The 27,342-nt window shown below is 43.8% G+C and overlaps 1 protein-coding gene across 3 annotated transcripts in view; it reads right to left on the reverse strand.

The window, feature by feature from the left end:
* The window catches only part of LOC148534364 (glypican-5-like), a 318,714-nt gene that overhangs the window by 158,934 nt on the left and 132,438 nt on the right, over positions 1-27,342 (reverse strand). For 2 of the 3 annotated variants that reach the window (XM_088466433.1, XM_088466419.1), the window contains exons 3-5: positions 20,659-21,353; positions 2,894-3,021; positions 2,473-2,532 (exon numbers count right to left, since the gene is read on the reverse strand). In XM_088466433.1, coding sequence (XP_088322559.1) covers positions 2,473-2,532; positions 2,894-3,021; positions 20,659-21,353 — 883 coding nt within the window. The remainder of the gene's footprint in view (positions 1-2,472; positions 2,533-2,893; positions 3,022-20,658; positions 21,354-27,342) is intronic. The other variant, XM_088466426.1, reaches the window with a different exon arrangement.

The raw sequence follows: 27,342 nt of genomic DNA on the forward strand, positions 1-27,342 counted from the left end.
ACATCAAGGGGGGTCCCTCCACCCATCGCTAATCATATATCTACTGTACACCATACAGATGGAGTAGATTTTAGTGCGTGTGTCAAATTTATAACCATTCATTTCAATTACAAAGGAGTGAAAGCAATCCTACAATAAAGATTTCAGTTCTTCTTCTGAGCGATGTATTCAGTTTTGTTAATTGCTTGTATGAACCATGCGAGTCAGGGGACATCAGGACTGTTTGTACTACATGTGCCATTTGTGTCTGTGTGAAGCTTCTTCTCCAAAGTACAAAATGGTGCAACAAAAAAGGACCCATTAGCACAAAAACACCCGAAAACCACTTTTTCTAAGCTAGTACTAAATCTTCATCCCTTAGTCATTTTATAGGGTGGAAATGGTCTAATATCCCTCTGCACACAAGGAGGTACATGATCTCCACCCCTGTATCTGATATGTACTGCATAATCAGACTCTGCAGAAGGAAATGTAACTTCTGCACTGCTCCACCAAACAAGTCATTAAGGAGCGCCTACTCTTTACTGTCAAGGAAGCTCACAGTCCACCCAATTCCTCCCCTTTGCCTGGGCAATCTTCTGATCCCCTGCCCAATAAACATATGCAATTTCGGCACAATAAACAAATTGATATTTATGGCAAGGCCATAGCTAATTCTGCACCACACAGAGCACGTTTTGGTCGTCTTTTCAACCAAACATTAGGACTATGGGAATAGGGACAATGAATGACACCTGAAAAAAGGGCTGTGGAAATGGTCTAATATCCCTCTGCACACAAGGAGGTACATGATCTCCACCCCTGTATCTGATATGTACTGTATAATCAGACTCTGCAGAAGGAAATGTAACTTCTGCACTGCTCCACCAAACAAGTCATTAAGGAGCGCCTACTCTTTACTGTCAAGGAAGCTCACAGTCCACCCAATTCCTCCCCTTTGCCTGGGCAATCTTCTGATCCCCTGCCCAATAAACATATGCAATTTCGGCACAATAAACAAATTGATATTTATGGCAAGGCCATAGCTAATTCTGCACCACACAGAGCACGTTTTGGTCGTCTTTTCAACCAAACATTAGGACTATGGGAATAGGGACAATGAATGACACCTGAAAAAAGGGCTGTGGCCACATCTCATTGGAGGGTTTTACTTTTCGCAGAGACTACTCATCGTAAATCTTCTCACCTCCCCTCCCTTCAAAACTCTGCTCCATTGCCGTGCATACCTATGATCAGGTCAAACCTCCCATCAAACACAGCGGATGGGAGGGTGGGACAGGCCATTACAATCTGGACTGTTTTACCTAAATCGGTACAGTTGGAAGGTATAGTACAGTCATTTTCAAGACACAAAATAATTTATTCATTGCAGTCCCGTACATTTAATGAGGACCATTAGAACCTTTTTAAATCCCTTAGGCAGGGTAAACATATAAACGACCGTCAATCTCCGCTGCTCCGGGGCAAAGGGTAATTTCCCCATCCATCAGCACGATTGCCGGTCGGTTCTATGTGTACCTGGCCTAAGTGATATAGAAAGGTTCTAATGTACACACAGAGCGATGTAATGAAAGACGGAATAATACCTCGTCCCTTCCTTCAGTACATTGTACAGCGCTGTGTAGCACGGCCAACCAGATATCGCATGCGACCCGCAGGAGTGCGCAATCCTGCTTATAAGCCAGACAATCTTGAGGGTTTGTCATTCCAATATGACAAATTGTCAAGATATCGTACTAGTGCATACCTGGCCTCGGGGACTTAGGTTCTGATCCTGAGTCTAATGCACTGCCAAATTCAGACACAATTGAGCGATTCTTTTATTTTATTTTAAGCATCTAAGTCGCACATCGCATGTGTCCAGAGTCCCAACGTTTCGCCTTGCGTTTCCTAAATCATTGTGCTTTATGTTAATATATGATTCATTTATTTGGGCACAGGGTGGATAATCCCGGCAACCGATGGGAAACTAAACTGTTAGACACTACATATCAAGTGTCCCAGCTGTGGAAATGCTGTATGCACCGTGGCCCCTAGTATGCAGCACGGCTGAGCAATATTTGTCACTGGAGAAGTTCACACATCAATGCTTCCTGCTAACATCTCATATTAGCAATATGTTGAAGTATGGAGGAATTAAAATCTGTGAATATTACAAATTACTTTTATACTGGCACATAGGCGTATGTGTAACATATCACTGTGAGTTCAGCTGTATCCATTTCCATTAGTTCTGTGCCTATAAGAAATACCCAGTCAGCATTAGAGGAAAATATAAACTTGCACAGCAGACAAGAATTATTATAGCATGCTGATTAGCTGGGCTCTATGGTGAGAGCGGCTCCAGCCAAACACAATGTTATTGTCCAGCAGGGGGCTGAGGAGCACAAACATTCCAAGAGGGGCAGAGGACAAGGCCAACGGGAAATGCAAAGAGTGAAGGCAAACGGGCAGCCAGTGGGTTTGTCTTACCGAGAAATTCTTTTCAAACTGCGATGCCTGTCATTCTTCACAGCTTTCAGAGGCAGAGAGCTGGGGAATTCAAGGTGGAATTAAAAGCACCACGAGAGGAGCAGGTTGAAGGAAAGCAGAGTATCAGGCAAAGTGCAGGAGAAAGAAAGAGAAAGGTTAATCAGACGACATTTATATGTACATCATTTGGCGTGCAGTGGCAAAAGTACTTATAGCAAGGAGAAGAAGTAGGTTCAGAGATCATGCACAGTGGCTCAGTTATTATAATTCCTTGGAAAATGCAACTGACAGTGTTTGGAGACATTAAAGAACATATCTCATAAAATGGGAATGTAGTGAATATAAATAATTTGATGTTTATATCCCACAAGAAAGAGAACAGAAGCTAAACGTCCTTGGTGTCAGGATGACTCTGAATTACCTCCTTAATTGTCCAAGCAAGTGGAGCTTTTCTACTGGGGGTACTTCAACCTTCTCTTCCTTTACCAGCTTGACCTCAGGTAACTCTTTGACTGGACTTTCTTGTAGTTCCCCACAGACCTTCTCCACCTGCAAGAAAACACAGAGAGATGCGGCAAACGGTGATAGGAAAGATACATGCATTTATTTTTTCCTCTATAGAGTTAGCCACCGGCGCATCAAATGTATCTGTTTTTGAGAAAACAATTGAATTTCTGTACAATCACATCACTATACAACTGACACACACAGTGATGTGCGGTGAGGCCAATGGCTGGGGAGGCACACATATGTATAAAAACTCAGGAGCATGACAGGGAGTATGATAGGGGAGGGAGTATGACAGGGGAGGCTCTGCCTCCCATGACTGCACGTCCCTGCACATACACACACATTACAACTCTATCTGTAAGGAATTCAGCGTCTGAAAATAATTAGGATCTACCCAAATCAACCTTGATCCACCCAGGTTCACACTTTTTGACAAAGCCCCACCCGCTTTATAGCAATCACAGTCAGATCCATGAATCTAGCAGTTCCACCTAAACTAGCCAATACAGTAACTCTCTGAGCCTTTGTTTTTATTATAGTTTGTACTTTTATATAAATGTGTATTGACATTAGCCGATAGAGAGTTTACAGCATCTTTTCGGCTGCTTGGTAAATTGCTCTGAAGCTTTTTCACTTACTGCAGCAAATTTGGAGACAAAATTGATAAATATGCTGCACAAACTACCCAAACACGATACATACACACTGTACTTGTCAACTCTCCCTGATTGTCACAGAGACTCCCTGAAATAGTAGCAATCTCCCTGTCTCCCTGAAGAGTCTAGCAATCTCCCTGACTGTCACAGAGACTCCCTGAAATAGTAGCAATCTCCCTGTCTCCCTAAAGAGTCTAGCAATCTCCCTGACTGTCACAGAGACTCCCTGAAATAATAGTAATCTCCCTGTCTCCCTGAAGAGTATAGCAATCTCCCTGATTGTCACAGAGACTCCCTGAAATAGTAGCAATATCCCTGTCTCCCTGAAGAGTGTAGCAATCTCCCTGACTGTCACAGAGACTCCCTGAAATAGTAGCAATCTCCCTGTCTCCCTGAAGAGTGTAGCAATCTCCCTGATTGTCACAGAGACTCCCTGAAATAGTAGCAATCTCCCTGTCTCCCTGAAGAGTGTAGCAATCTCCCTGATTGTCACAGAGACTCCCTGAAATAGTAGCAATCTCCCTGTCTCCCTGAAGAGTCTAGCAATCTCCCTGACTGTCACAGAGATTCCCTGAAATAGTAGCAATCTCCCTGTCTCCCTGAAGAGTCTAGCAATCTCCCTGACTGTCACAGAGACTCCCTGAAATAGTAGCAATCTCCCTGTCTCCCTGAAGAGTCTAGCAATCTCCCTGACTGTCACAGAGACTCCCTGAAATAGTAGCAATCTCCCTGTCTCCCTGAAAAGTCTAGCAATCTCCCTGACTGTCACAGAGACTCCCTGAAAAAATAGTAATCTCCCTGTCTCCCTGAAGAGTATAGCAATCTCCCTGATTGTCACAGAGACTCCCTGAAATAGTAGCAATCTCCCTGTCTCCCTGAAGAGTCTAGCAATCTCCCTGATTGTCACAGAGACTCCCTGAAATAGTAGCAATATCTCTGTCTCCCTGAAGAGTCTAGCAATCTCCCTGACTGTCACAGAGACTCCCTGAAATAATAGTAATCTCCCTGTCTCCCTGAAGAGTGTAGCAATCTCCCTGATTGTCACAGAGACTCCCTGAAATAGTAGCAATCTCCCTGTCTCCCTGAAGAGTCTAGCAATCTCCCTGACTGTCACAGAGACTCCCTGAAATAATAGTAATCTCCCTGTCTCCCTGAAGAGTGTAGCAATCTCCCTGATTGTCACAGAGACTCCCTGAAATACTAGCAATCTCCCTGTCTCCCTGAAGAGTCTAGCAATCTCCCTGACTGTCACAGAGACTCCCTGAAATAGTAGCAATCTCCCTGTCTCCCTGAAGAGTCTAGCAATCTCCCTGATTGTCACAGAGACTCCCTGAAATAGTAGCAATATCTCTGTCTCCCTGAAGAGTCTAGCAATCTCCCTGACTGTCACAGAGACTCCCTGAAATAATAGTAATCTCCCTGTCTCCCTGAAGAGTGTAGCAATCTCCCTGATTGTCACAGAGACTCCCTGAAATAGTAGCAATCTCCCTGTCTCCCTGAAGAGTCTAGCAATCTCCCTGACTGTCACAGAGACTCCCTGAAATAATAGTAATCTCCCTGTCTCCCTGAAGAGTGTAGCAATCTCCCTGATTGTCACAGAGACTCCCTGAAATACTAGCAATCTCCCTGTCTCCCTGAAGAGTCTAGCAATCTCCCTGACTGTCACAGAGACTCCCTGAAATAATAGTAATCTCCCTGTCTCCCTGTAGAGTCTAGCAATCTCCCTGATTGCACCTTACCCACATTATGATGCTGCTCACTTTACTTTTGAATTTTTGGAGAACTTTAATTAAAACCTACGGAAAAAGAGTGAAAAGTCAAAACATAATATTTAAGTATTTGGTATCTTTATACTTCAGGGAAGTAGATGCAATTCCCAACAGGAGAAATTTGGACAAAACAACCTCCAGACATTAATAAGTCTGCCGTGATAAACCCAAACAAGCGCACTTTCTGACAAAGCACCACCACTGGCAAGGTCCGCTAATGGGGTCTGTCCTGCTGAAATCAGTACAGTGTGAGTAGAAACATACAATTTTCAATAATGATATGTGATAGCTGTGAATATGTAAATAAGTATGGAAAAAATATGGAAAAGTAATATTTTTAGAAGTTATACAATATATATATTTGCGCTAATAATACAAAAGAAGATAGGTATGGTAAAAATTACATACTCATTATAAATTACCTATAAAAAGGTTTATTATTAATAAATTGACCGATCAAGTAAAATAATTTAGACATCACATATAACATCCATACATAGAAAGATATACATTCAATATTAAAATAATTGTTATGAATTATCCTGCAAGCGATATCCACATAGAAACTCAGTTTCATTATTACAGGAGGTGGATCTAAATTTTTCCAATAAATCCAATGTTGAAAAGACAATTGCTGTGTCCACACCTATATCCGAGTATTCTCAAGTGAAACAAAATCTCATGTACTCCAGGTGATCGAATCTCACAGTCATGGGATATACCTTTTCAGCATAAAGAAAGTTCAACCTGTTTTATAATTCCGTACAGATGTGAACATAGGGCGCATAAAGATACTAATATATCTCCACTTGGAGAAATCTGAATGTTCCCCCTGTATGTTGACAGGGGAAGAGAGGGAGGGGTGGCTAATCTCCGGCCAAAGACTGGGGGCAGCACATACCTGACAGACTCAGTTTATATCTAATGGTCAGCTGCAGCTCGATCCCCGCCTCAACCTCAGCGCCTGTTGTGTTCTCAGTTAAGATACACGTGTCCGTTATTCTGGAACTCCATGATGAAAACAGGTAAGTGTTACTGTACTGTCCAGAAAAGGTCCAGGCCTTTTGTATTATTAGCGCAAAGATATATATTGTATTTCTGTACTGTACCTATTCTATAGGTCTTTTTATGGGGATGTAGTCAGGAAGCCGACGATCTAAATGCCGACCGCCGGCTTCCCGGCTCTCTAATCCCGGCAGGGGTCTAATGACTGGTGTCGAAATCCCAACGTCTGTCATTTTACTTACACTCGGAGCCCGGCATACCGAACGAAGGTAAGCAGGGCGGCGGGCGCGGACAGCCGCGGGGTTAGGTTAGGGGCTCCTGGGGGAACTTAGGGTTAGGCACCCCCCCCAGGAGGGTTAGGCTAGGGTAAGGGAGCGAACAAAGGTAAGCCGGGCGCAGGGCGCGGACAGCCGCGGGAGGGGGAGGGTTAGGTTTTAGGGCTCCCAGGGGGACTTAGGGTTAGGCACACCCCCAGGAGGGTTAGGTTTAGGCTAGGGGAAGGGGGGGGGGGTTGAGGTTAGGCACCCCCCCGGGAGACTTAGGGTTAGGCTGCGGGGAAGCGGGGAAAGGGGAGTTAGGTTTAGGCATTTAGAGGGGGGTTAGGCACTTGGGGAGGAGGTTAGGGTTAGGCACCCCTAAGGGAGGGTTAGGGGGGAAAATAGGGTTAGCGATACTTACCTTTTAATGAACGGGATCTTCACCCTTGCCGGGCTGCCGCTGTCGGGAATTGAACCATCGGCCATGCCTACTAAACCCCTTTTTTATGTGCAACCACAAGCACATTTTTTTCTTTTGCTGCTTAACTAGTATTATTTATATTAATCAGTTAGTATTATTATTATTCAGTTATTACCGCCAGGCTTCTTGTGTGTTATTTCTATACCTTAGCCTTTTATAATTGACATAAAAAAAAGCTGTTGTACCAGAAACCGACATTTGCTCTAAAAAAAAAAAAATATATAAAAACCATTAAAATGGGTAGTAGTATATATATGGGTAGAATTATAGTATTCTGAGGTGTAATAACATGAATCATGTCATCAAGGCACTGCCCTGACCTCCCATTTTCAAAAAAAGGGGAAGCTGAATCCGGGATTGGGGTAGAGTAGGCGAGCATGGGGTAAACTGACAGCTTCATACCACCTGCCAGCTGGTCTCCCATTATTACTGCATTTTGCAAGGGGAACTGTAGGGGAGAGTGGAGTAAGATGAGCCAGTGGGTAAGTTTACCCACCCCCTGTATCTAGGCAACTGTACACTTTTGTTATCATGTGACCATAAATTCAGGAAGCACAATTGGCATATCTATAATGGGTGCAAAGTGTGCAGTGCACATGGGACCTTGGGTCCAGTGGAGCCCGCACCACACACCCTGCACCCATGTTTAATAACCTCTCCGGAGTCCTGCGTCGGTGCTGTAGTAGAAGCGCAAATCACTGGGAAAATGGAGCTGCAGCCATTTTCCCAGAGATTTGCACATGCGCAGTAGATGGTGTCCTTAGTGCCAAGACGCAGACACCATGTTACCGGAGACCTGCACATGTGCAGTAGTGGTATCCTCGGTACCATGGAACGGGCGCAGTGTTACCGGAGACCTGCACATGTGCAGTAGAGGTGTCAACGGGCGCAGTGTTACCGGAGACCTGCACATGTGCAGTAGAGGTGTCCCCAGTACCATGGAACGGGCGCAGTGTTACCGGAGACCTGCACATGTGCAGTAGAGGTGTCCCCGGTACCATGGAACGGGCACAGTGTTACCGGAGACCTGCACATGTGCAGTAGAGGTGTCCCCGGTACCATGGAACGGGCAAAGAGTTACCGGAGACCTGCACATGTGCAGTGGACTCAGGCACCAGGCTAGTGTCTACTGCACCTCAGAGAGGAGACCTGCATGGAGTAGTCTGCACACTGGCCTCACCTTCTCTTAAACCACCCCTGGGAAGCACCACTCATTCCTGTCTGGCTGTGATTGAGAAAAGCTCATGATAAAGTGTAAAGTATATTTTTTTTCACAAGAAACAGCTTTTTGTTAGTCACAGTAAATTTTCGACATACCGATTGTTATGTCGTAGCTAATTTATCCAGGTCTAAAAATATATATCATACATGTTGGTGATTTGCCAATGTATAAAACCATGTCAATTATTTAGCTAAAGATTAGCCTGAATTACTGAGCAAGGCAGTTTTCTCCATCGGTTGTTGTGGGGTAAATTGAGCCAGTTTAAAAATTAAGAGCGATGAATTGAGCGCAAGATTTCTCAGACGAACATGAGAGAGCACTGGCAAAGAGAAACCCACTTTTGCATTCAAGGAAAATGTTGATGTGGAACTTGCAGAGAGATAATTTGGAGAGAGAGAAAGTACAAACCAATCAGCTCCGAAAGCTGGGTACACACCGACAGATACTGTATATAGTCCGTTCCATTGAACGGGCGATATATCTGTAGTGCATTGGCGGGTGTGTACAGACGATATATCTGTGAACTAAGTAATTCAATCATATCTGATTGTCCCTGCAACACAGCAGACAACAATATATCTAGTAGATCTATTGTTTTATTTGGCTGTCTGTATGGACGACCCGTTGACAGCCCGATATGCCTGCAGCAGACGTAATCGAATAAGACGTCACATTGGATGGTCATATTCTAATAGCTCTGCTGGCAGTTATATCACCTGAATGATTGGCAAGTGTATATGCACTTACCAATCGTTAGATAGGTCGGCGAGGTGTGTACCGAGCCTAACTGTAATTTTTCAAACACAACCTGTGGAATGACAACTGATTGGTAGTACTTAGGGGGAGATTTACCAAAACTTGGGGAGAGACAAAGCACTAACTAATCAGATTCCAACTGTCATTTTTTAAATGCAGCCTGTAAGGTGACAGTTAGGATCTGATTGCTTGGTACTTTATCTGTCTCCAAGATTTGATACATCTGCCCCTTAATCTCTCTCCACTTTATCTCTGTCCAAGCTTTGATAAATCTCCCCCAAAGTGATTTACTGAAGAAGCTACCTCAAATGCAAAAGGCTGGAGGGACGGCAAGGAGGAAGCAACACTTCATATTTCCCTGCAACCTTGACGGGAGGAATGTTGAATAGTCGTTGAAATGCTGAACAGATGATGTAAGAAAATTGTTTCATTGTTTGAATGATAAACTTTGGTTTTATATTGTTTAAAGCTACTTTTAAGGCAAGAAATAAGACTATTTTGGAAAAGGAAAATGTGTCAGTCAATATTTTTTCTTAAATTGTGCTCAGGGTTAAACGTGAAAATGTCAATTGGACAATTTACCCCCAGATGGCTCAATTTACCCATTGATTCGAATCAATTTACCCCTAAAGTGGGGCAAGTTGAGACACAAGACCACTTTTTTTTGAGAAGTCATGTTCTCGCAGCTCTTTGTCATACATGCATTCTTATCTTATCTCTCTCTCTCCTGCAGCTTTAAATGCTTTTTTTTCTTTCTTTCTAGAATACAGAATTCTGGTACATTTAGATTAACAGGATTATTGGGAATGGGATACTTTAAACTGTAACTGCATTTGGCACCCAAAGGAAAAAAGGAATGGCTTTTATAGACTGACATAACTTTATGTCACATGCATGTTAAGGTTTTCTCTTTCAAAATTATGGGAACTCTCGCCAAGAGTCCCTGGTGCAACATCAAAGCAGCACCTGCAGAAACCTCAGACACTGGAATCATGACTGCAGGGAAACTGCAAGGAAACTAAACACTCTACAACAGAACTTAGTTGAAAATAGTTTCCAAGGACACTTTGCAGCTGAGCTGGTGCCCATAGTGCACTGATGGGCAACATGACACCCTTCAAGGGTCGCATGTGCAGCCTTCAAACCTTCAAAGAGTGCACATTACCCGAAGTCTAAGAATAAGACCACCAGGAGCTGCAGGTTAAACTCTGTATGGTGTAAAGCAAGGAATAAGTGCCTGGGTTAAAATGGCATAAAGATGTGAAAAGGATTGAAAGGGCATGAAGCAGGGATGAGCTAGAGACAGCAGATCCAGGAACGGATCACTGTACTAGGCAGTATCCTAGGTGGAAGCCCAGGGCCTAGTGGGCCACTGCCTGAGTGCTACTGCCCACATTGTTTATTTTTTTTAATAGTATTTTGTGGCCATGGATTTTCTGCTGGGCTTCAGTGGCTGTTCTCTAGCCTTGGACCAGCCACGATTAGCTGCATTTTTTATTCTCCTTGAACTGCCCCCTCCTCTCCTCTCCTGTTCCATCCTCTCCTCTCCTGTCCCTTCCTCTCAATCACTCTGCTCATACTTCCACTATTCTTCCCTTCCCCTGCTTTTCTATAAATTCTGTATATGCAGGGATTAATATCTACAATGCAAAGCCCAGACAGGGAATCCCCCTTACCCATCTGCCTATCATTCTCCTGCCATGAATAGTGGAATTGGGGGTGGGGGTATCATGATGCAATTTGCATCATCCTGTCCATTTGCACTGTCCATCTGCATCTCTTCTAACCTCCAGAAGGGCAGACAAATTATGTTGGCATGTATGATTTAGATTCTACTACGATTCAGCATTCATTTCCACCTAAATGCTACATCATCAAATCCAACACCAAACTATCCTGTGTCACATGTTTCACATAAAGATATGCCCAGCTATATCATTGCCACTGGCGTGGCAAATCGCACCAGGCATAGTGTGAGACGAACGCCCCCGAGCAGATACACGCACTGCGTACACGACCGCGCCTCCATAGGTTGTAAGCTCTCACAAGCAGGACCCTCTTCCCTCATGTGCTTCTCCTTACACTTTCTTCTACTCCTTACTCCCCACAAGGGCACCTAACACGGGACTGCTAACTCCCGGCTGCTTATTGTGAGTGCTTTAATCACTATTGCAGCAATGTATATAAATCATGTCCTTGTCCTGCACTGTAATGTACTGTAAGTTACTAGTTTCTTGTTCACTTATTAGTTCTATGTACTATGTAAGGCGCTGCGGAACACTTGTGGCGCCATATAAATAAAGGATAATAATAATAATGGTGCGACGGCAGTGCCCGCCATAGCGTATTATGGTTTATGCAGGTGTGGGGAATCGCACGGCGCGATGCGTGCGTACGTTTGTGGCACGATCAGCCACAATGTAACTGGGCACATCTGTATGCAATTGTATTATTAAACTCTGTATCGGCTGATGTCAGCCTACAGAAAACAGAATTCCTTACATGGGGGCACTCGCAGGATTTTGCTCATCTAATTATTAACATATTATCATATCAGGATCTGGCTACACTTCCCAGACAGTTGGCAAACAACATATACTTATCTAAAATAAAGACTCAGAGCAAGATATTGGTGGGGAAAAGTGTCTGCTTTTACTTAAATTTTAATTATGTTATTAATTACAAAGGGGGAGTATGGTGGCAAAGTAAGAAGAGCCCTACTGACAGTGTAATCATCTGCAAACTTCCACCACCAGGCCTAGATGGGAGCCTTTTGCTGACCCATCATATAACTTCTCTCAAGGTACCCAGCTCCCCTCCCAATGAAGACTAAAAAGGCAAATCTACGCTGCTGTAGTAATTAATTCACTAGTAAGCACATAAAAGGTAACATTTCTAAATAATGTATTAATAATATAAAAAGCAATGTTTATTAAAAAGTATCATGCATTTATCAATGACCTATCGTGATAATATAAAACAGCTTCTTAGTTCTATATTACATACGGGATGTAGTTAATAGACCGGCGGACGCAATGCAACGTGACCTGCCCAACAGGGGACTTAAGATAGGCATCGAAATGCCGACGCCGGAAGACCGATCCCCGCCATCCCGATCGTCCTCTGCCGGGTAAGTATAACACTTAGCCCGGGGATGGGGGGGTTAGGTTTAGGGACCCCCGGGGGAACTTAGGGTTAGGTACTCCCCCCCCCCCGGGGAAGGTTAGGGTTAGGCTAGGGGAAGGGGGGGTTAGGGACTAGGGGGGGAGGTTAGGGTTAGGCACCCCCCTGGGAGGGTTAGGTTTAGGGTGCGGGGAGGGGGGGGGTTAGGTTTAGGCACCACTGGGGGAAGGTTAGAGTTAGGCACTAGGAGGGGAGGTTAGGGTTAGGCATCCTTAAGGAAGGGTTAGGGTTGGAGGGGGGGAGGAGGGTTATGGTACTTACTTACCAACACCCGTCGGGATCTTGATCTGTCGCACTGTCACTGTCGGGATTTGATCGGCGGCCGGTATTTCAATCCCATTCCATTACATACACATCTCAAGCTTGATAAAGGCTACAAGAGTGGCTAAAACACGTTGCTGTTCTCCAGATCGCTTATGCTGACAGCCGCTGCTTTTGTACCCTAACCCGCACTCTCCATTTGTGATTTGGAATTGTTGGTGCCTGGTATACCTGGATGCATGGGACTCAGGGGCGTTTTAAGAGAGGAGGGGGCCCATGTGCCAGCCTCTCTCCGGTGGTGCCGCATGCGAGACCCGGAGCCGGCTCCGTCGTGCGCATGAGCTCTGGGCCAACATCGACCCGGTTGTGAGCGCTCAGCGCTTGCGACCGGGTCTGAATCAGGCCCTAGGTCCCTACTATGGGGCATACAAAGAACAGTTGCAGAGAGAGGTGTCTCTAGAATAATGTTGCTGTGGGGCCCACAAAGTTCTAGTTACGAGTGATGTCAGTGGGACTGCCCCCAAATGGCAGGCGTTCCTTCGGGAATGAACAATAACGATTTAAAAAATCGTTCAATTGTTCATATCTGAAGGAAAATCTGACATATCTGACATGCCTGAACGATGGACGATGAACGATGCGCGTTCCCGATGATCAGATAACGATATCTGACATCTGATGTGTTTGCAGTCAGACTTGGATGTTTCCATTCATTTTAATGCAGTCAAAAATCGTTCAAATCTTTGGTAAAATCGTTCAAATCATTCAGTCGTTCATCTGACAGATCTGACAAATCTGACCGTGTGTATGTTCCATTATAACGATGAACGATTATCGTTCATGCACGTTCCCTTTTGTAGTTCATTCTGACTGACCAATTGAACGATTTTCATTAAGGGAAGTTGCAAAAATCGTTTTGTAGTTCAAAAAATCATTCATTACACTTTAAAAAATCTGACAGATAATCTGACAGAAAATCGTTCATAAAATCGTTGGTAACAAAATCGTTGTGTGTGTATGCAGCTTGACAGTTAAATTTTAAATGTTACAATTCACTTGCTACTGTTGCACTGAGATTTATACTTAAGTTGCAAACATTGTAATGCTTGACGTGTATGTAATATAGAACTGTGTATGCGATATATCAGCCGATGCGACGGATTGGTATGATATCGCTGCTATATCGTACCGTGTGTGGGAATGATATCGGCCAGTGGGAATGATATCGGCCAGTGCGCGCTCCCGTGGGGTCGTACGTCACACCTCCAGATCTTACTGCATGTTCACTTGATCTGGGGATGCTTTGTACGATCCCATGCAGTGCTATGCGGGTGGGGGATGCCGGCATATCGGGCAGCGGATTGCTCCGTGTGTGGGGACCGCCCGATATGTCGGCCGTCGGATTGGCCGTCGCAGTGCAAGGTGCCTATCGCACCATATATGGGCACCTTAGGGCCTCATTTATCAATGAGTTCTATCATTCACAGAGAGTGATAAAACTCATTGTGTATGATAATGGTGCTCCAGCCAATCAGCTCCCAACTATTATCTGTCTGAAATGACAGTTGGGAGCTGATTGGCAGAAGCACCATTTATCATACACAATGGGTTTTAGCACTCTCTGTGAATGATAGAACTCATTGATAAATGAGGTCCTCAGAACCTGTTTTATATTATTACGATAGGTCATTAATAAATGTGATACTTTTAATAAATATCGCTTTGTATATTATTAATACATTATTTTAAATTGTGACCTTTTATGTGCTTACTAGTGAATTAATTACTACACCAGCACAGATATGCCTTTTTAGTCTTTTCCATGTGATGTTGACAATTCCTCTTTTTTTCTGCTGCAGATGTGAGTATTATTTGCACTGGTTTATATATCTGTGGGGCTAATTCAGAGATGTGCGCCAACCCGATGGTTAGTGCACATCTCTGATTGTGACAGTCTGCACCGGTGCAAGAACCATACTGCGCATGTACGGGTCCTGCGTGTTCGCACGCAGAGCGGCAGCAGACTGTCTGCTGCCATTTGTGGGCGGGTAGAGGGCGGCAACGGCCTCTGTTTCCGTGTCACTATCGTTGGAGGGGGAGGGAAGAGGCCAGGATCTCCGTTGGCTGACGGAGATTTCCTGGCCTATTTTGAACAACTGCGATCGCCAGCTTGCGTGACCCATGATCGCTCAAGTCGGCAGTGGATCACGCAGATGTTTCGATGCTGCGTCCATGGTTGCAGCTCGGAACAGTACTGCATGCAGGAGGCATGATGCCTCCTGCTGCATTACCATAGTAGTACTATCGCTGCTGCTACCATAGCAATAGCATGGTATTTTGTATCACCCCCTGTGTGTATAGCAGGCGCTGAGTCTGTTTTATCTTATCTCCCCTCCCACTGACACAAATCCATAAGGCCCACCTGCGCCAGTGGTGCTGCTGACCCCAGTAGGGTAGAATCAGCCTAACCCGGGTATTGGTGAGGAGTGCACCTCAAGATCTAAAGCCAGACAGTCATTTCAGATGGTCTTTCCCGCAAATCCCAAAAAGCCGACAACAACTAGAGAGGGAGGGTGGGATGTCCGATAGGCAAGAGAAACTAGGATGTTCCACAGAGCACAGACACACTTACACCCCATCCCCAACTAAATAAACCAATGAAATTGTAAATATGCAAAAAACCTAGAAACTTCATTATTAACCCTGTCTAGTCAGTATCTGCTGACCCAAGCCTCGTATGTAAACCCCCGCCAGGCATATTATATGCCTTCTGTCACTCTGTGCGCAATAAATCAGGTTGTTTTACAGCCCTGTAAAATTATTTGCTATGTATGTTCACTCGCTACCACTGTTTGAGGGATGAATTTCACAAATTTAACCCTGAGTTTTTTAAATTATAATCTTAATTAGCCCATACTGTACGTGACAAATTAATATTATTCACTACAAGAGGTATCTCCATGCTTACAGGTTACACTGATCACTGTAAAAGTGATCAGTGTAATCTGTGTAATTGATAATTAATGTGACCTGTGTAATGCTTTGCATACATCAAACTGACAGACATTTTATCTGACAAGCAGCAACCATCATATAAAGACCAAACTTCCACCACCATATACTATGAGATATGTCACAGTGTATGGGCCACGGTAACTGGGTTCCTCCTCCGGGGAGGAAACATTTCCCTGTTCCTCCCCAGTAACAGAACAGGAGAAATCGTATATACACTGCCAGATGCGGCCAACCAATTTTCGGATCTATCGGACATCCTGGAAGATTTTGCGTGTCTGGCAGACCTATAATAATTGATTGGTCGTGGCAATACATTGTTCAATTATCGTCCCAATCAGCTGATTATCCATTGATCAGTCCGATGACTGGACAGTGTATGACCAACAGGCCTGTAGAGAGCCGGCCTGGGCCCTGGTACTCTCGGGGGTGTTGCCTAATCCAATGAGGCATGACCATGCCCCCCTTAGAAAAAAAAAGAAAACACTATATGCAGCACCATGAAGCGGCGCTGCACGCTGAGGAGGGGGCGCTGTGAGCCCCTCAGCCAGGAGCAAGTCCAGAAGAGGGGGAGGCCCGGTCAGTGTGATCGCTGCCCCCACGTGCAGAGGAGAAGAGACTGCTGCTGCTCAGCGGCAGCAATCTCCCTGGCCCCACTGCAGCCTAGCACACAGCAGCATGTGTTGGGCCGAGGAGAAGGGTTGCTAACAAATAAGAGGGAGGGGGTCGACGGAGGACCCGTTTCCCCACCGGGCCCCTCCAACAAGCTCAGGCACGGGTAATTAGTACCCCCCTCTTGGCGCCCCTGATGCCCAGCATAACTGATCAGTTTCACCTGTGTATATAACCAGTGTGTGCCAGGTGTGTGATGTCAAAGTGACCATTAATCAGGTGTATGATATCATTGAGTCCTGTATATAGTGACCACTGTGTATCAGAAGTGTGATATTGGTATGACCAGTGTATATAACCAGTGTGTACCAGGTGTATGATATCATTGAGTCCTGTATATAGTGGCCATTGTGTATCAGAAGTGTGATATTGGTATGACCAGTGTATATAACCAGTGTGTGCCAGGTGTATGATATCATTGAGTCCTGTATATAGTGACCACTGTGTATCAGAAGTGTGATATTGGTATGACCAGTGTACATAACCAGTGTGTGCCAGGTGTATGATATCATTGAGTCCTGTATATAGTGACCACTGTGTATCAGAAGTGTGATATTGGTATGACCAGTGTATATAACCAGTGTGTACCAGGTGAGTGATTTCAGAGTGGCATGTACAGTATATGTAACCAGTTTGTACCAGCTGTGTGATGTCAGTGTGATCTGTGTATAATGGTCCGTGTGTATCAGGTGTGTGATGTCATTGGGTCCTGTATATAGTGATCAGTGTGCATCATTGGTGTGTCCTCTAATAGTAATCAGTGTGTACCATGTGTGTAAGAATACTGTGACCTATGTATAATGATTAGTGTGTACCAGGTGTGCGATATTGATGTGACATTTGTATAATGATTAGTGTGTATCAAATGTATGATGCAGGGGCGTATTAAGAGAGGAGGGGGCCCGTGTTCACTCCCTGTCCGGGGATCCCTCCTCTCTCCCCGCCTGCCGTCAGCGAACTGACAGCAGCAGTAGACTCCGGGCACTAGTCTGTGCCCGGAGTCTACTGCCCATGCTCAGGTCATGGGGAAAATGGCACGGCAGCCATTTTCCCGGTGATTTCCTACTGTGCATTCGTAAAATAATGGAAAAATGGCTGAGGCCGCCATTTTCAGGGCATTTTGTGTAGCGCTACTCTACAGGACTTCGGAGAGGTAAGTATGAAAAAAAAGGATGGGTACAGGGTGTGCATATAAATATGCCCCTGGTCTGATGTCAGTGTGATCTGTGTACTGTATAATAATCAGTGTGTATTATTTTTCTGATGTCAGTGTGATCTGTGCATAGTAATCAGTGTGTATCAGATGTCTGGTGTCAGTGTGATCTGTGCATAGTGATCAGTGTGTACTAGATGTGTGATATCAGTGTGATTGTTATCAGTGTGCACCAGATGTGTGATATCAGTGTGACTTGTGTACAGTGATCAGTGTGTATCAGATGTCTGGTGTCAGTGTGATCTGTGCATAGTGATCAGTGTGTACTAGATGTGTGATATCAGTGTGATTGTGATCAGTGTGTACCAGATGTGTGACGTCAGTGTGATTGAGATCAGCGTGCACCAGATGTGTGATGTCAGTGTGATTGTGATCAGCGTGCACCAGATGTGTGATATCAGTGTGACTTGTGTACAATGATCAGTGTGTACTAGATGTGTGATATCAGTGTGATTGTGATCAGTGTGTACCAGATGTGTGATGTCAGTGTGATTGTGATCAGTGTGTACCAGATGTGTGATGTCAGTGTGATTGTGATCAGCGTGCACCTGATGTGTGATATCAGTGTGACTTGTGTACAATGATCAGTGTGTACTAGATGTGTGATATCAGTGTGATTGTGATCAATGTGTACCAGATGTGTGATGTCAGTGATTGTGATCAGTGTATACCAGATGTGTGATGTCAGTGTGATTGTGATCAGTGTGTACCAGATGTGTGATGTCAGAGTAATTGTGATCAGTGTGCACCAGATGTGTGAGATCAGTGTGACTTGTGTACTTGGGTCGGTGTGTGTGTGCTCGGGCTGACCGATCCAACAATTTAGTAAGTGTTCTGTACAAATGTATTCTGCATACACTTACCGATCCGCCGCCTGATATGTCTGGCCACAGGAACTGGTGGTCTCTCTTCAAGGATTGATAAATGCCTTCTGTCATTTTTGATTGTTAATGTTAATTCCATGGTGCAATGACATCCACCATTAGGGGATCAGAGGAATGGTGATATATATATATATATAGCAAATCATATATGCAGCAGAGATGATGCAGTGTTTACAGTTTTGAAATCCAGATTTCCTGGCCTATATTCTTCACCTAGTTAAATGTTAAATTTAATATGAAAATATCTTTGCTGATGTCAGTGGGGCCGCCCCCAAACGGCAAGCGTTCCGTCAGGAACGCCTCCGTTTGGCCGGCCACCCCCCCTGCCCGCCTCCCAAACATGGCGAGCTGTCAATCACCATCGACAGCTCGCCCCCTTTGGTGCGAGACCCGTAGCGACGATCAGGATTTTCACCCATCGGGCTGCCGCTGTCGGGATTTGAACCATGTGGCCGGCGGTAAATCATACTGAATCCCTAAAATGAGTGTTTTTAGAAGTAGAGATGTTGCCCATAGTAACCAATCAGATTCTAGCTATTATCTTCTAGAAGGTGCTAGTTAAATGTTAAGTAGAATCTGATTGGCTGCTATGGGCAACATCTCCACTTCTAAAAACTCTCACTTTAAAATATATATACCCCTTAGTCTCCTAGTTTGTGCCGTACAAAAGGGAAGCACATTTTAGGCTGGCATATATTCAAATTAATTTAACTTAATAATTGAATTAATGACAAATTAGGTTACTGGAATAGTAGTGGGTAGTTATCGTACTCTCGGTGAGCTGGGTGATATGGGTACATCTAAGTCCATGTGGAAACACGTGGGAAGTTTGAGTGACCTGTGGGGAAATCTGAAGATAGTTCTGAAGTATATGTGGGGCATTATGTACCAAGTGGCGGTATGAGGGTATGTGAGCGAATTCTGTATAGCTATTCCTTTCAGAGAAACCAGCAAGACTAAACATACGGAAATATAAAGAGATGTATCGCAAGAGATCAAGTGCAACTATACAACTGCCGTTCATTATGTAAGCCATTTTTGTCTTAACTTAATCGGGGAACTGGTAATCTCATAGACATGTACTATTTGTGCCACAGACCAAAAATCATACTGGCCAAGATGAACAATTTAGAATAAAGCATTACTTCCATTCCTCATACAGATAAGTGCAACTTCAGGGTGTCCAGCATCCCCCGCAGACGCCGGAAATCTCAGTAGGGAATATAATCAAACAATCCAGCATTGAAACCAGCAGATGTTTCAAGGTTTGGGAATTGAATCAAGTATTGGCCATAACAGACCCACTCAGCCTTCGGGGAAGCTTTCACAGTGGCTGAGGTCAGCGTTACTCCTCAATGGTCTATGGGAAATGTATTTGTTCAAACAGACAGACAGAGTGTGATGAATGTCACAGAGACATCTCTATACAAAGAACGGGGACTTTTCATAAACACAAATATTATTGTGCCCTTTGTTCCCTTGTTTCCGAAACAGGCAAATGCTTTGTAATAAAAGTGAAAGCTTTATGTCTTTCGCCATACAAATGCACTAATGAGTATGACTAAGCCTCTCTAAGCACATAAAATGAGTCTGTTAATGCAGAACAAAAAAACTTTTTCAGTACCAAATTCTTTTCCTAAAGCTGCTTGATGGTTTTAAGGTGAGTTATATAAATAACAAAGGGGTCAATCCATTTGCTGTCGTCGCAGAGTTCAAACGCCGGCAATGTCATACACCTCGCGGCCGACTCCGAGCCTGAATTCGCATCATTTTTCTCAAAGTTCTATGGGGCTGCGAGCACTTTTATGCGAATTTCGGCTGCCGTCAAGTGCGCCCGTTGTCATGATGACTCACACCCGCAAGTACATCGCATGCAATTGGATTGACCCCCATGTCTTCAAGTCCAACAAATCACTGCATAGTATATAGCAATTGCGGGCATCAGGTGGTACAGGGGCCTCGTACACCCCAAAAAGGGTTACGTGCAGCCCTTCAGAGTAATGGGTTAGCATATCACTGCACGGCGATGCCATAACACTAGCTTAACCAGCGACCTATGGGTTGACCTATGGCTTAGGCTGAGGAGTGAACACCTCATATAGGGGTGGGAGCGCTACTATAAAAACACAACTGACAGTGTTTCAGGTTCTCACTAAACTCTGGCACCCTACACGACCACTTAGGTTCACCTAGTTGTAGTCACAGCCCTGAGAAAATGTGATATACAGTTTATGTAGTATGAAATCAATCATGTGCTTATTGATATAGTGACAATAAAAAAAAAAAAAGATTTCTTCAGACTTACCATTTTTGAGAGGTGGGGACCTTGTGATTCTGCATACTGGATTGACTGGTTAACCGCATCCCGGATTCCTAAAAGTGATTGCTCCAGATCATGTGATCCCGACATCTGGTCAGCAAGATGCTCAAGCAAATTAATAAAGTCCCTCCACGGGGCGTCCAGACTTGCCAGGCTGGCCAAACATCCCCTCATAACATTGTGACAGTAGCCAACACAAGGTCGGATTAGAGTCAGTCCTTGGCAGTGAGGACAATACTGCATTCTCACCAATGCACGGGTACACTCTCGTGTCAAGCCCGCATGCTCAGTGCTGTTTATAACTTGCTCTGCCATGTTTAGTGCCCGCTTCATCATCCTGCTGGCCCACAAAGACTTGGACAACTGTGCAACCATCTCATGGGAGGAGTTTCCAAAAGGATTAATGTCCTGTCGTGTCAGACGTAGGCAGTCCAAATATTCTTCTGACAATGACGTCACCCCTGGGTTTATAAGGTGGTTATAGACCAGAGGGAAAAGAGCATCAAAAAATCGAGAAAATGCATCGTCCAGAGACATGTCAGCGCCCATGATATTAAGCGAAAGGTCAGTAAACAGCTCCCGCACTGATTCGTGTGCATATTGTGCCATGGCGCGGTACTTGCCCTCAAACAAAGTCAGTGTGTTGTTTGTGGCCATATCAATCAAATATGTGAATGTCTCTGAAAGAAAACGCAATGAGGAGTAATTACTAGAGAACAGTACAACAGGTCAATTAAATACATTCATGTCTAGAATCCCAATAACAGGCTACCCACGGTATGCATTTATATCATATCATCTGATAAATATAGGAAAGTCACTAATAGGACTGCATTTATAACAAAGTACATGCAATGGTGCCTGAGGGACAAGTTCACTTGCTACCAGCAATCTATACCATACCCAGTCCGAGGTTCAAGTGTGTGGGTCGTGATTACTGAAATCATCATGGCACCCAAAATGTACAGAGATGCGGACCAGTGAGGAAGGCTTGCTCTCCCGGGAGTCTCCTAGATATTTCATGTATCCAACTGAGGAAGCGTCTGCGTGAAACATGCGTCTTGGACCGGGGGTACCCACTGTGCACGAGCGGGACACCCACAGCAGCACGGTGATGCACCGCTCCCTAAGCATACACTCTCTCCTGTTTCAGTGAACAAAAATTGGGAGAAAAGAAACTCTTTCTGGGGGGGCACTCATATAAAGTATTAAAAATTTACTTTAATTAATCTATTTAAAAGATTTTAGAAGTGTTCAAACCAACAATTATGAATAAAAACTGTAGAGCTCAATAATTGGCTATACAAGAAGCAACGAAAATATTGTCAGTAATATAATTCAATATAAGAAGTTCAAATACTTCAGTTGGGTTCCCGAATATAGATAGACAGTAATTAGTTAGACAATGTCTAGATAGACACCAGATGTTAGACAGTCAATAGTTAGACAAGGATAAAAGTTCGACACGGAAAAAAGTCAGACACACTAAAGTTAGACATGTAAAAAGTTTGACAGGTACAAAAGGTCGATAGAGTCAAAAGTTCGACATGAAAATGATCGATACGAAAATGGTCAACACATTTTTTTTCTTCATTTTTTAGGATTAGGGTTAGGTTTAGGGTTATGCACTTACCCCCGCGGTTAGGGTTAGGCACTTACCCAGATGTTTAGGGTTAGGCACCAGGAGGGAGGGTTAGGCACCAAGGAGAGGGTTAGGATTAGCGTGAAGATTAGGGCTAAAAAATTGCAAAAAAAAAAATTGTCGACCATTTTTGTGTTGATAATTTTCATGTCGAACTTTTGACCCTTTCGACCTTTTGTACCTGTCGAACTTTTTACATGTCTAACTTTAGTGTGTCTGACTTTTGTCTATGTCGACTTCTTTCCCTGTCTAAGTATTGACTGTCTAACATTAGAGGGTAAATTTACTAAATTGAGAGTTTTTAGAAGTGAGTTTTAGAAGAGATGTTGCCCATAGCAACCAATCAGATTCTACTTAACATTTAACTCGAACCTTCTAGAATATAATATCTAGAATCTGATTGGTTGCTATGGGCAACATCATTTTTAAAACTCACTTCTAAAAACTCTCACTTTAGTAAATTTACGCCCTGGTGTCTATCTAGACATTGTCTAACTAATTACTGTCTATCTCTAAAGGTACATACACACACAACGATTTTTTGAACGATTATCGTTAAACGATATCGTTTAACGATAATCGTTTGTAAAAATCGTTCACTTTCTGAGTCAAACGATGAACGATTATCGTTCATGCGCGTTCACGTTTGTAGTTCAGTCAGACTTGTCAACTGAACGATTTTCAGTAAGTTAATATGCAAAAATCGTTTGTAGTTCTACAAAATCGTTTATTACATTTAGTATATGAACAACTTTAGTAAACGATTTTAGTTAATTTTTTCAAGGGAAAAAATCATTTACTAAAATCGTTCATTAACTAAATCGTTGTGTGTGTATGCAGCTTTATACCACACCCCTTGCGGAATCCCTTTAAGCTAGATCATAGGTACCTATATCCCAGGCTATTGGATATAATTGCTCAATCAGCCATAAATTGCAAATGCAGGTTCCTTATCCTGACACACAGCATATGCCAATATAACACTCTATCAGGTGGGGTGATTGTTAATAAGGTTATCTCCTATATGCATGGGGTATTCAATATGGGAGCGATAACATCGTTTTTGCATTAATATCGCACTTTTGACGTCATTATCGCAGGTTTTACTTTTACACCGTATTCAATTTCAAAGACTTATCGCAGGTTCGAAAAGTCTTTGATAAAAAACGGGGATAACTTTTCACCATTGAATAGGTGTCGAAAAAAAGTGCAGAATTGGAGTTTAGGGGTGCAGGCTTAAAAAAAATAGCCTGCACCCCTGGGAATGACATTTAAAAAAGAACTGTGTCAAAAAAAGTTTAAAAAAAAAATAGGGACACCCCAAAAATTAATTTAAAAATTGGGGTGAAAAAAAAATGGGAAAAAATTGTTTAAAAATAGGGAAATAGGTTCAGGGCTATTCTGCAAGTATGTGGCAGATGTTTTCTAGAATAGATTTATAGCGGCAGGTGCACAATTGCAGAATTTTTAAAAACTTACTTTAGGGACTTAAAAATATGCTAGTACCCATTTTCATGTACCCCAAATTTGATGTGACCACTTAAAAAAACGAAAAAAATAACCTAAGTGCTCTTCTGCATCACTTCTTCAATGTCGGGAAAAAACACCTGCTGCGGCTATTTAAATCCCCGACATTCAATTAAAGGCTAAAACGGGGGTACCCATAGTGATCCACCATGTTTTTACAACTTTAGGGGGGTCCTACAATTATTTTAAGGAAAAATTCGTAACTTTACGCAAATCCAACATCGCAGGCTCCCGTTTTCGTTAATTTCATATTGAATACGGGTATAAGCGGGCGCGCGCCCGATACTTTAATGCAGGTAAAAACTCCGATATGAAACGTAAACTTCGACAGCGAAGTTTACGTTTCATATTGAATTCCCCTCAGAGACTACAAAACACCATAGGAATTGCAATAATTTGGTAATAAGTTAAAACATACTTAGAAATAAGTGAAAGGACAAAAATGACACCTTGAAAATCCCCCTATATGGTGTTACGGTGTAGCTGCTGCTCCTCGTGTGCGAAGTTTGTACAGAGAGATACAACAAGCAATGAGAGTATTGTCAGCAATGGAATACAATATCAGAAGTTCATGCACTTCAATTATGTAGCAGCAAACACAGTCACACAGACCGTCACAGAAGACTGCGCTGATCGTGTTATGGTGTATACCTCCTAGAGTCTTCTAAGAATTCATCTTAAATGACTGTGCCATATGGTATAAGAAGATATAGATACAATTATTCAGTCAGCAGTAAATTGCAACTGCAGGTTCTTTATCCTGACATCGGGTATATGTACTAGTATAACAATCTATCAGGTAACCGGTTGTCATAAAGGTTTATCTCATATAGGCAGAGAGATTGCAAACACCATTGGTATTCCAGTGACTAAATAATGAGTGTTTCAACAGGTATGCAGTCGGGAAGCCGGCGGATGTAATCCTGACAGCCGGCTTCCCGACTGTTTTATCCCGGCGAGGGTTAAATGACAGGCGTCTAAATCTAGACGCATGTCATTTTACCGACGCCGGGAGCATGCCACCCCGATCGAAGTTATGCCGAGCGCCGCCGCGGACAGCCACGGGGGGGGGGGGGGAGGGTTAGGTTTAGGGCTCCCGGGGGGGACTTAGGGTTTGGCACCCCCCCGGGAGGTTAGGGTTAGGCTAGGGGCAGGGAGGGTTAGAGTTAGGCACCCCCGAGGGGGACTTAGGGTTAGGCAACCCCCCGGGGGACTTAGGTTTAGGCGGCGGGGAAGGGGGGTTAGGTTTAGGCACTTAGAGGGGGGATTAGGGTTAGGCACTGGGAGGAAGGTTAGGGTTAGGCACCCTAAAGGAGGGTTAGGGGGTTAGAAATAGGTTAGTAAGTACTTACCTTCGATGATCGGGATTTCCTCCTCTGCCGGGCTCCTGGTGTCGTGATTCCAACCGCCGGGCAGGGGTTAGGCGGTAAATCATACCGATTCCTTTCAACATACAGTATATAAAGATGAGTAAAAAAGAGATACAGTAGATAAACAAATAACAGATCCCTCTATGGCATGCTATGGTGCAGCTGCTGCTCCCTGTGTGCAAGGCATTAATACAGGGATAGAGCGTACCACATAGTCTGCTCTGGGACGTGAATAAGTGTAAGAGCATCTGCCTTTGGACTCACCATTTATAGGGGACCTTGTTGAACTAGTGCAAGGACCCCCAATACAGGTGGTACAATGAGAGTCCCCGATTATAAGGTAAGATAGAGTGCGATACTGGACAGTAGTAAAAGCTGTTCAAGAGAAGAGTTGTACACCTTATCACAGTATTACAAGCTGCTGCTTCCTCATATGCTATTAAGCCTTGGTGGGGAGTGAGCGGTGCAGCACTGGTAGTGACACGAGTAACGTGGAGTGTGTGTATCCTAAGGTGGTGGGGGGACTCTGATATCTGCGGACATCTGCATCCAGTGAACAGTCAGGTACCTGTCCTTCTCTCCCTTCTAGCATGAAGTGTGTACACTTGTTTGAGAGTGATATGTGACTCTGCAATCCCGCAGGTAACAGAGTCACTATCCACCACAATGTCACTTACGCAGCTTATACTATTTCTCTTCATATCACTGCATACAGGGTTCTGCCGCTCACCTACAGTATCACCAATAATATTGAGCATATGGCTGGCAGCAGCACAGCTCCCTGAGTTCTACTGTGGTTCTTTGTGTATCATCTTTTCTGTATCTTTTATTTCATTGTATGTTCTCTATGGGCACTCTCATTGGAGAGTATCAGGTGGTTCCTGCAATAACTTTATCAGGTCCCTTTTCTTTCTGATACAACACAACAGCAGAAGCCCAGTGTTCTTGTTCTCATCCCTGGGTGTGTTGGTACCGTACGCTCGCGTATCATTCGCTACAGGATATGATGATATGCAGCAGCTGCTACCCTCACACCCTGGGTAGGGAGTTGTCTATACACTTTTTTCTATCCTAAAGATTTATATTACAGCACTTTGCATAGTATCCCTTTGTGTGAACTTGACTGGGACCAAACCGTTTGTCCATTAACATTATTGCAAGGTATCCTCTTATGTGAACCTGTTTGCACCAAACTGTGTGACTTGTCTACATTTTTGCATACATTTCAAATGCAACTTCCCTGTTTCTTTGGGATTCATCACATAATTGCATATTGCCCATGATTGATATTATACATGTGTATTTTATACATGTGTATTTTATGTTATTTGCTCCTGAAGATCGGTTGTATGCATATTCCACGCTAAATATTATTGTTGATTTGTGCTGTAATCATCTACTATTTATGGTGTCTGATATTGAACACACCTGATTGAATTAATAGTGAATGATGTTCACTGTGATTGCTATATATGATAATTGGTTATTATACCATTATTAGTGGATGGATGTATTTACATATTTCACCAGCTTTCTTCTGTTTTTATTGTTACAATACCTTTTTGGTGTGGGATACTAATACCCCTTTTACACCAGAGCTAAAACCCGGGTTACTGCAGGGTTAACCCGGGTAGCTCCTTGGTGCAAAAGGGGACAGGGTTGGATTGCCAGGTCGAGTGACCTAGCAATTCAACCCAGGTAACTAGCAGGGTTTAACACGGGAATAATCCGTGAAACCCTGCTGTGTAAACGGCGCAATCCGGGTCACGGTGACCTGGCTCATGCCGCATGCCTGCCGATTGGCCGGCTTCAGTGGCACTTGGAGATGACGTAATCTTCAAGCATCCACTTCAATGCCGAAAAAGCCGGGTCTATGCAGAGCCGGCTCCGATGTGAACGGCGTTGGCTTGGGAAAATCCTGGGTCGGCGCCGGCTAAATTCCGGGTCAGACCTGGAATTTAGTTGTAAAAGCTGTATAAAATTTTCCCATTTTTTAATATATACAGTCAGGTCCATAAATATTGGGACATTGACAGAATTTTCATATTTTGGCCTCTATTCACCACCACAATGGCTTTGAAATGAAAAAAAACAAGATGTGCTTTAACTGCAGACTTTCAGATTTAATTT

The sequence above is a fragment of the Taudactylus pleione genome, unplaced genomic scaffold (genome assembly GCF_031769625.1).
Source record: "Taudactylus pleione unplaced genomic scaffold, aTauple2 ptg000066l, whole genome shotgun sequence".
Lineage (NCBI taxonomy): Eukaryota > Metazoa > Chordata > Amphibia > Anura > Myobatrachidae > Taudactylus > Taudactylus pleione.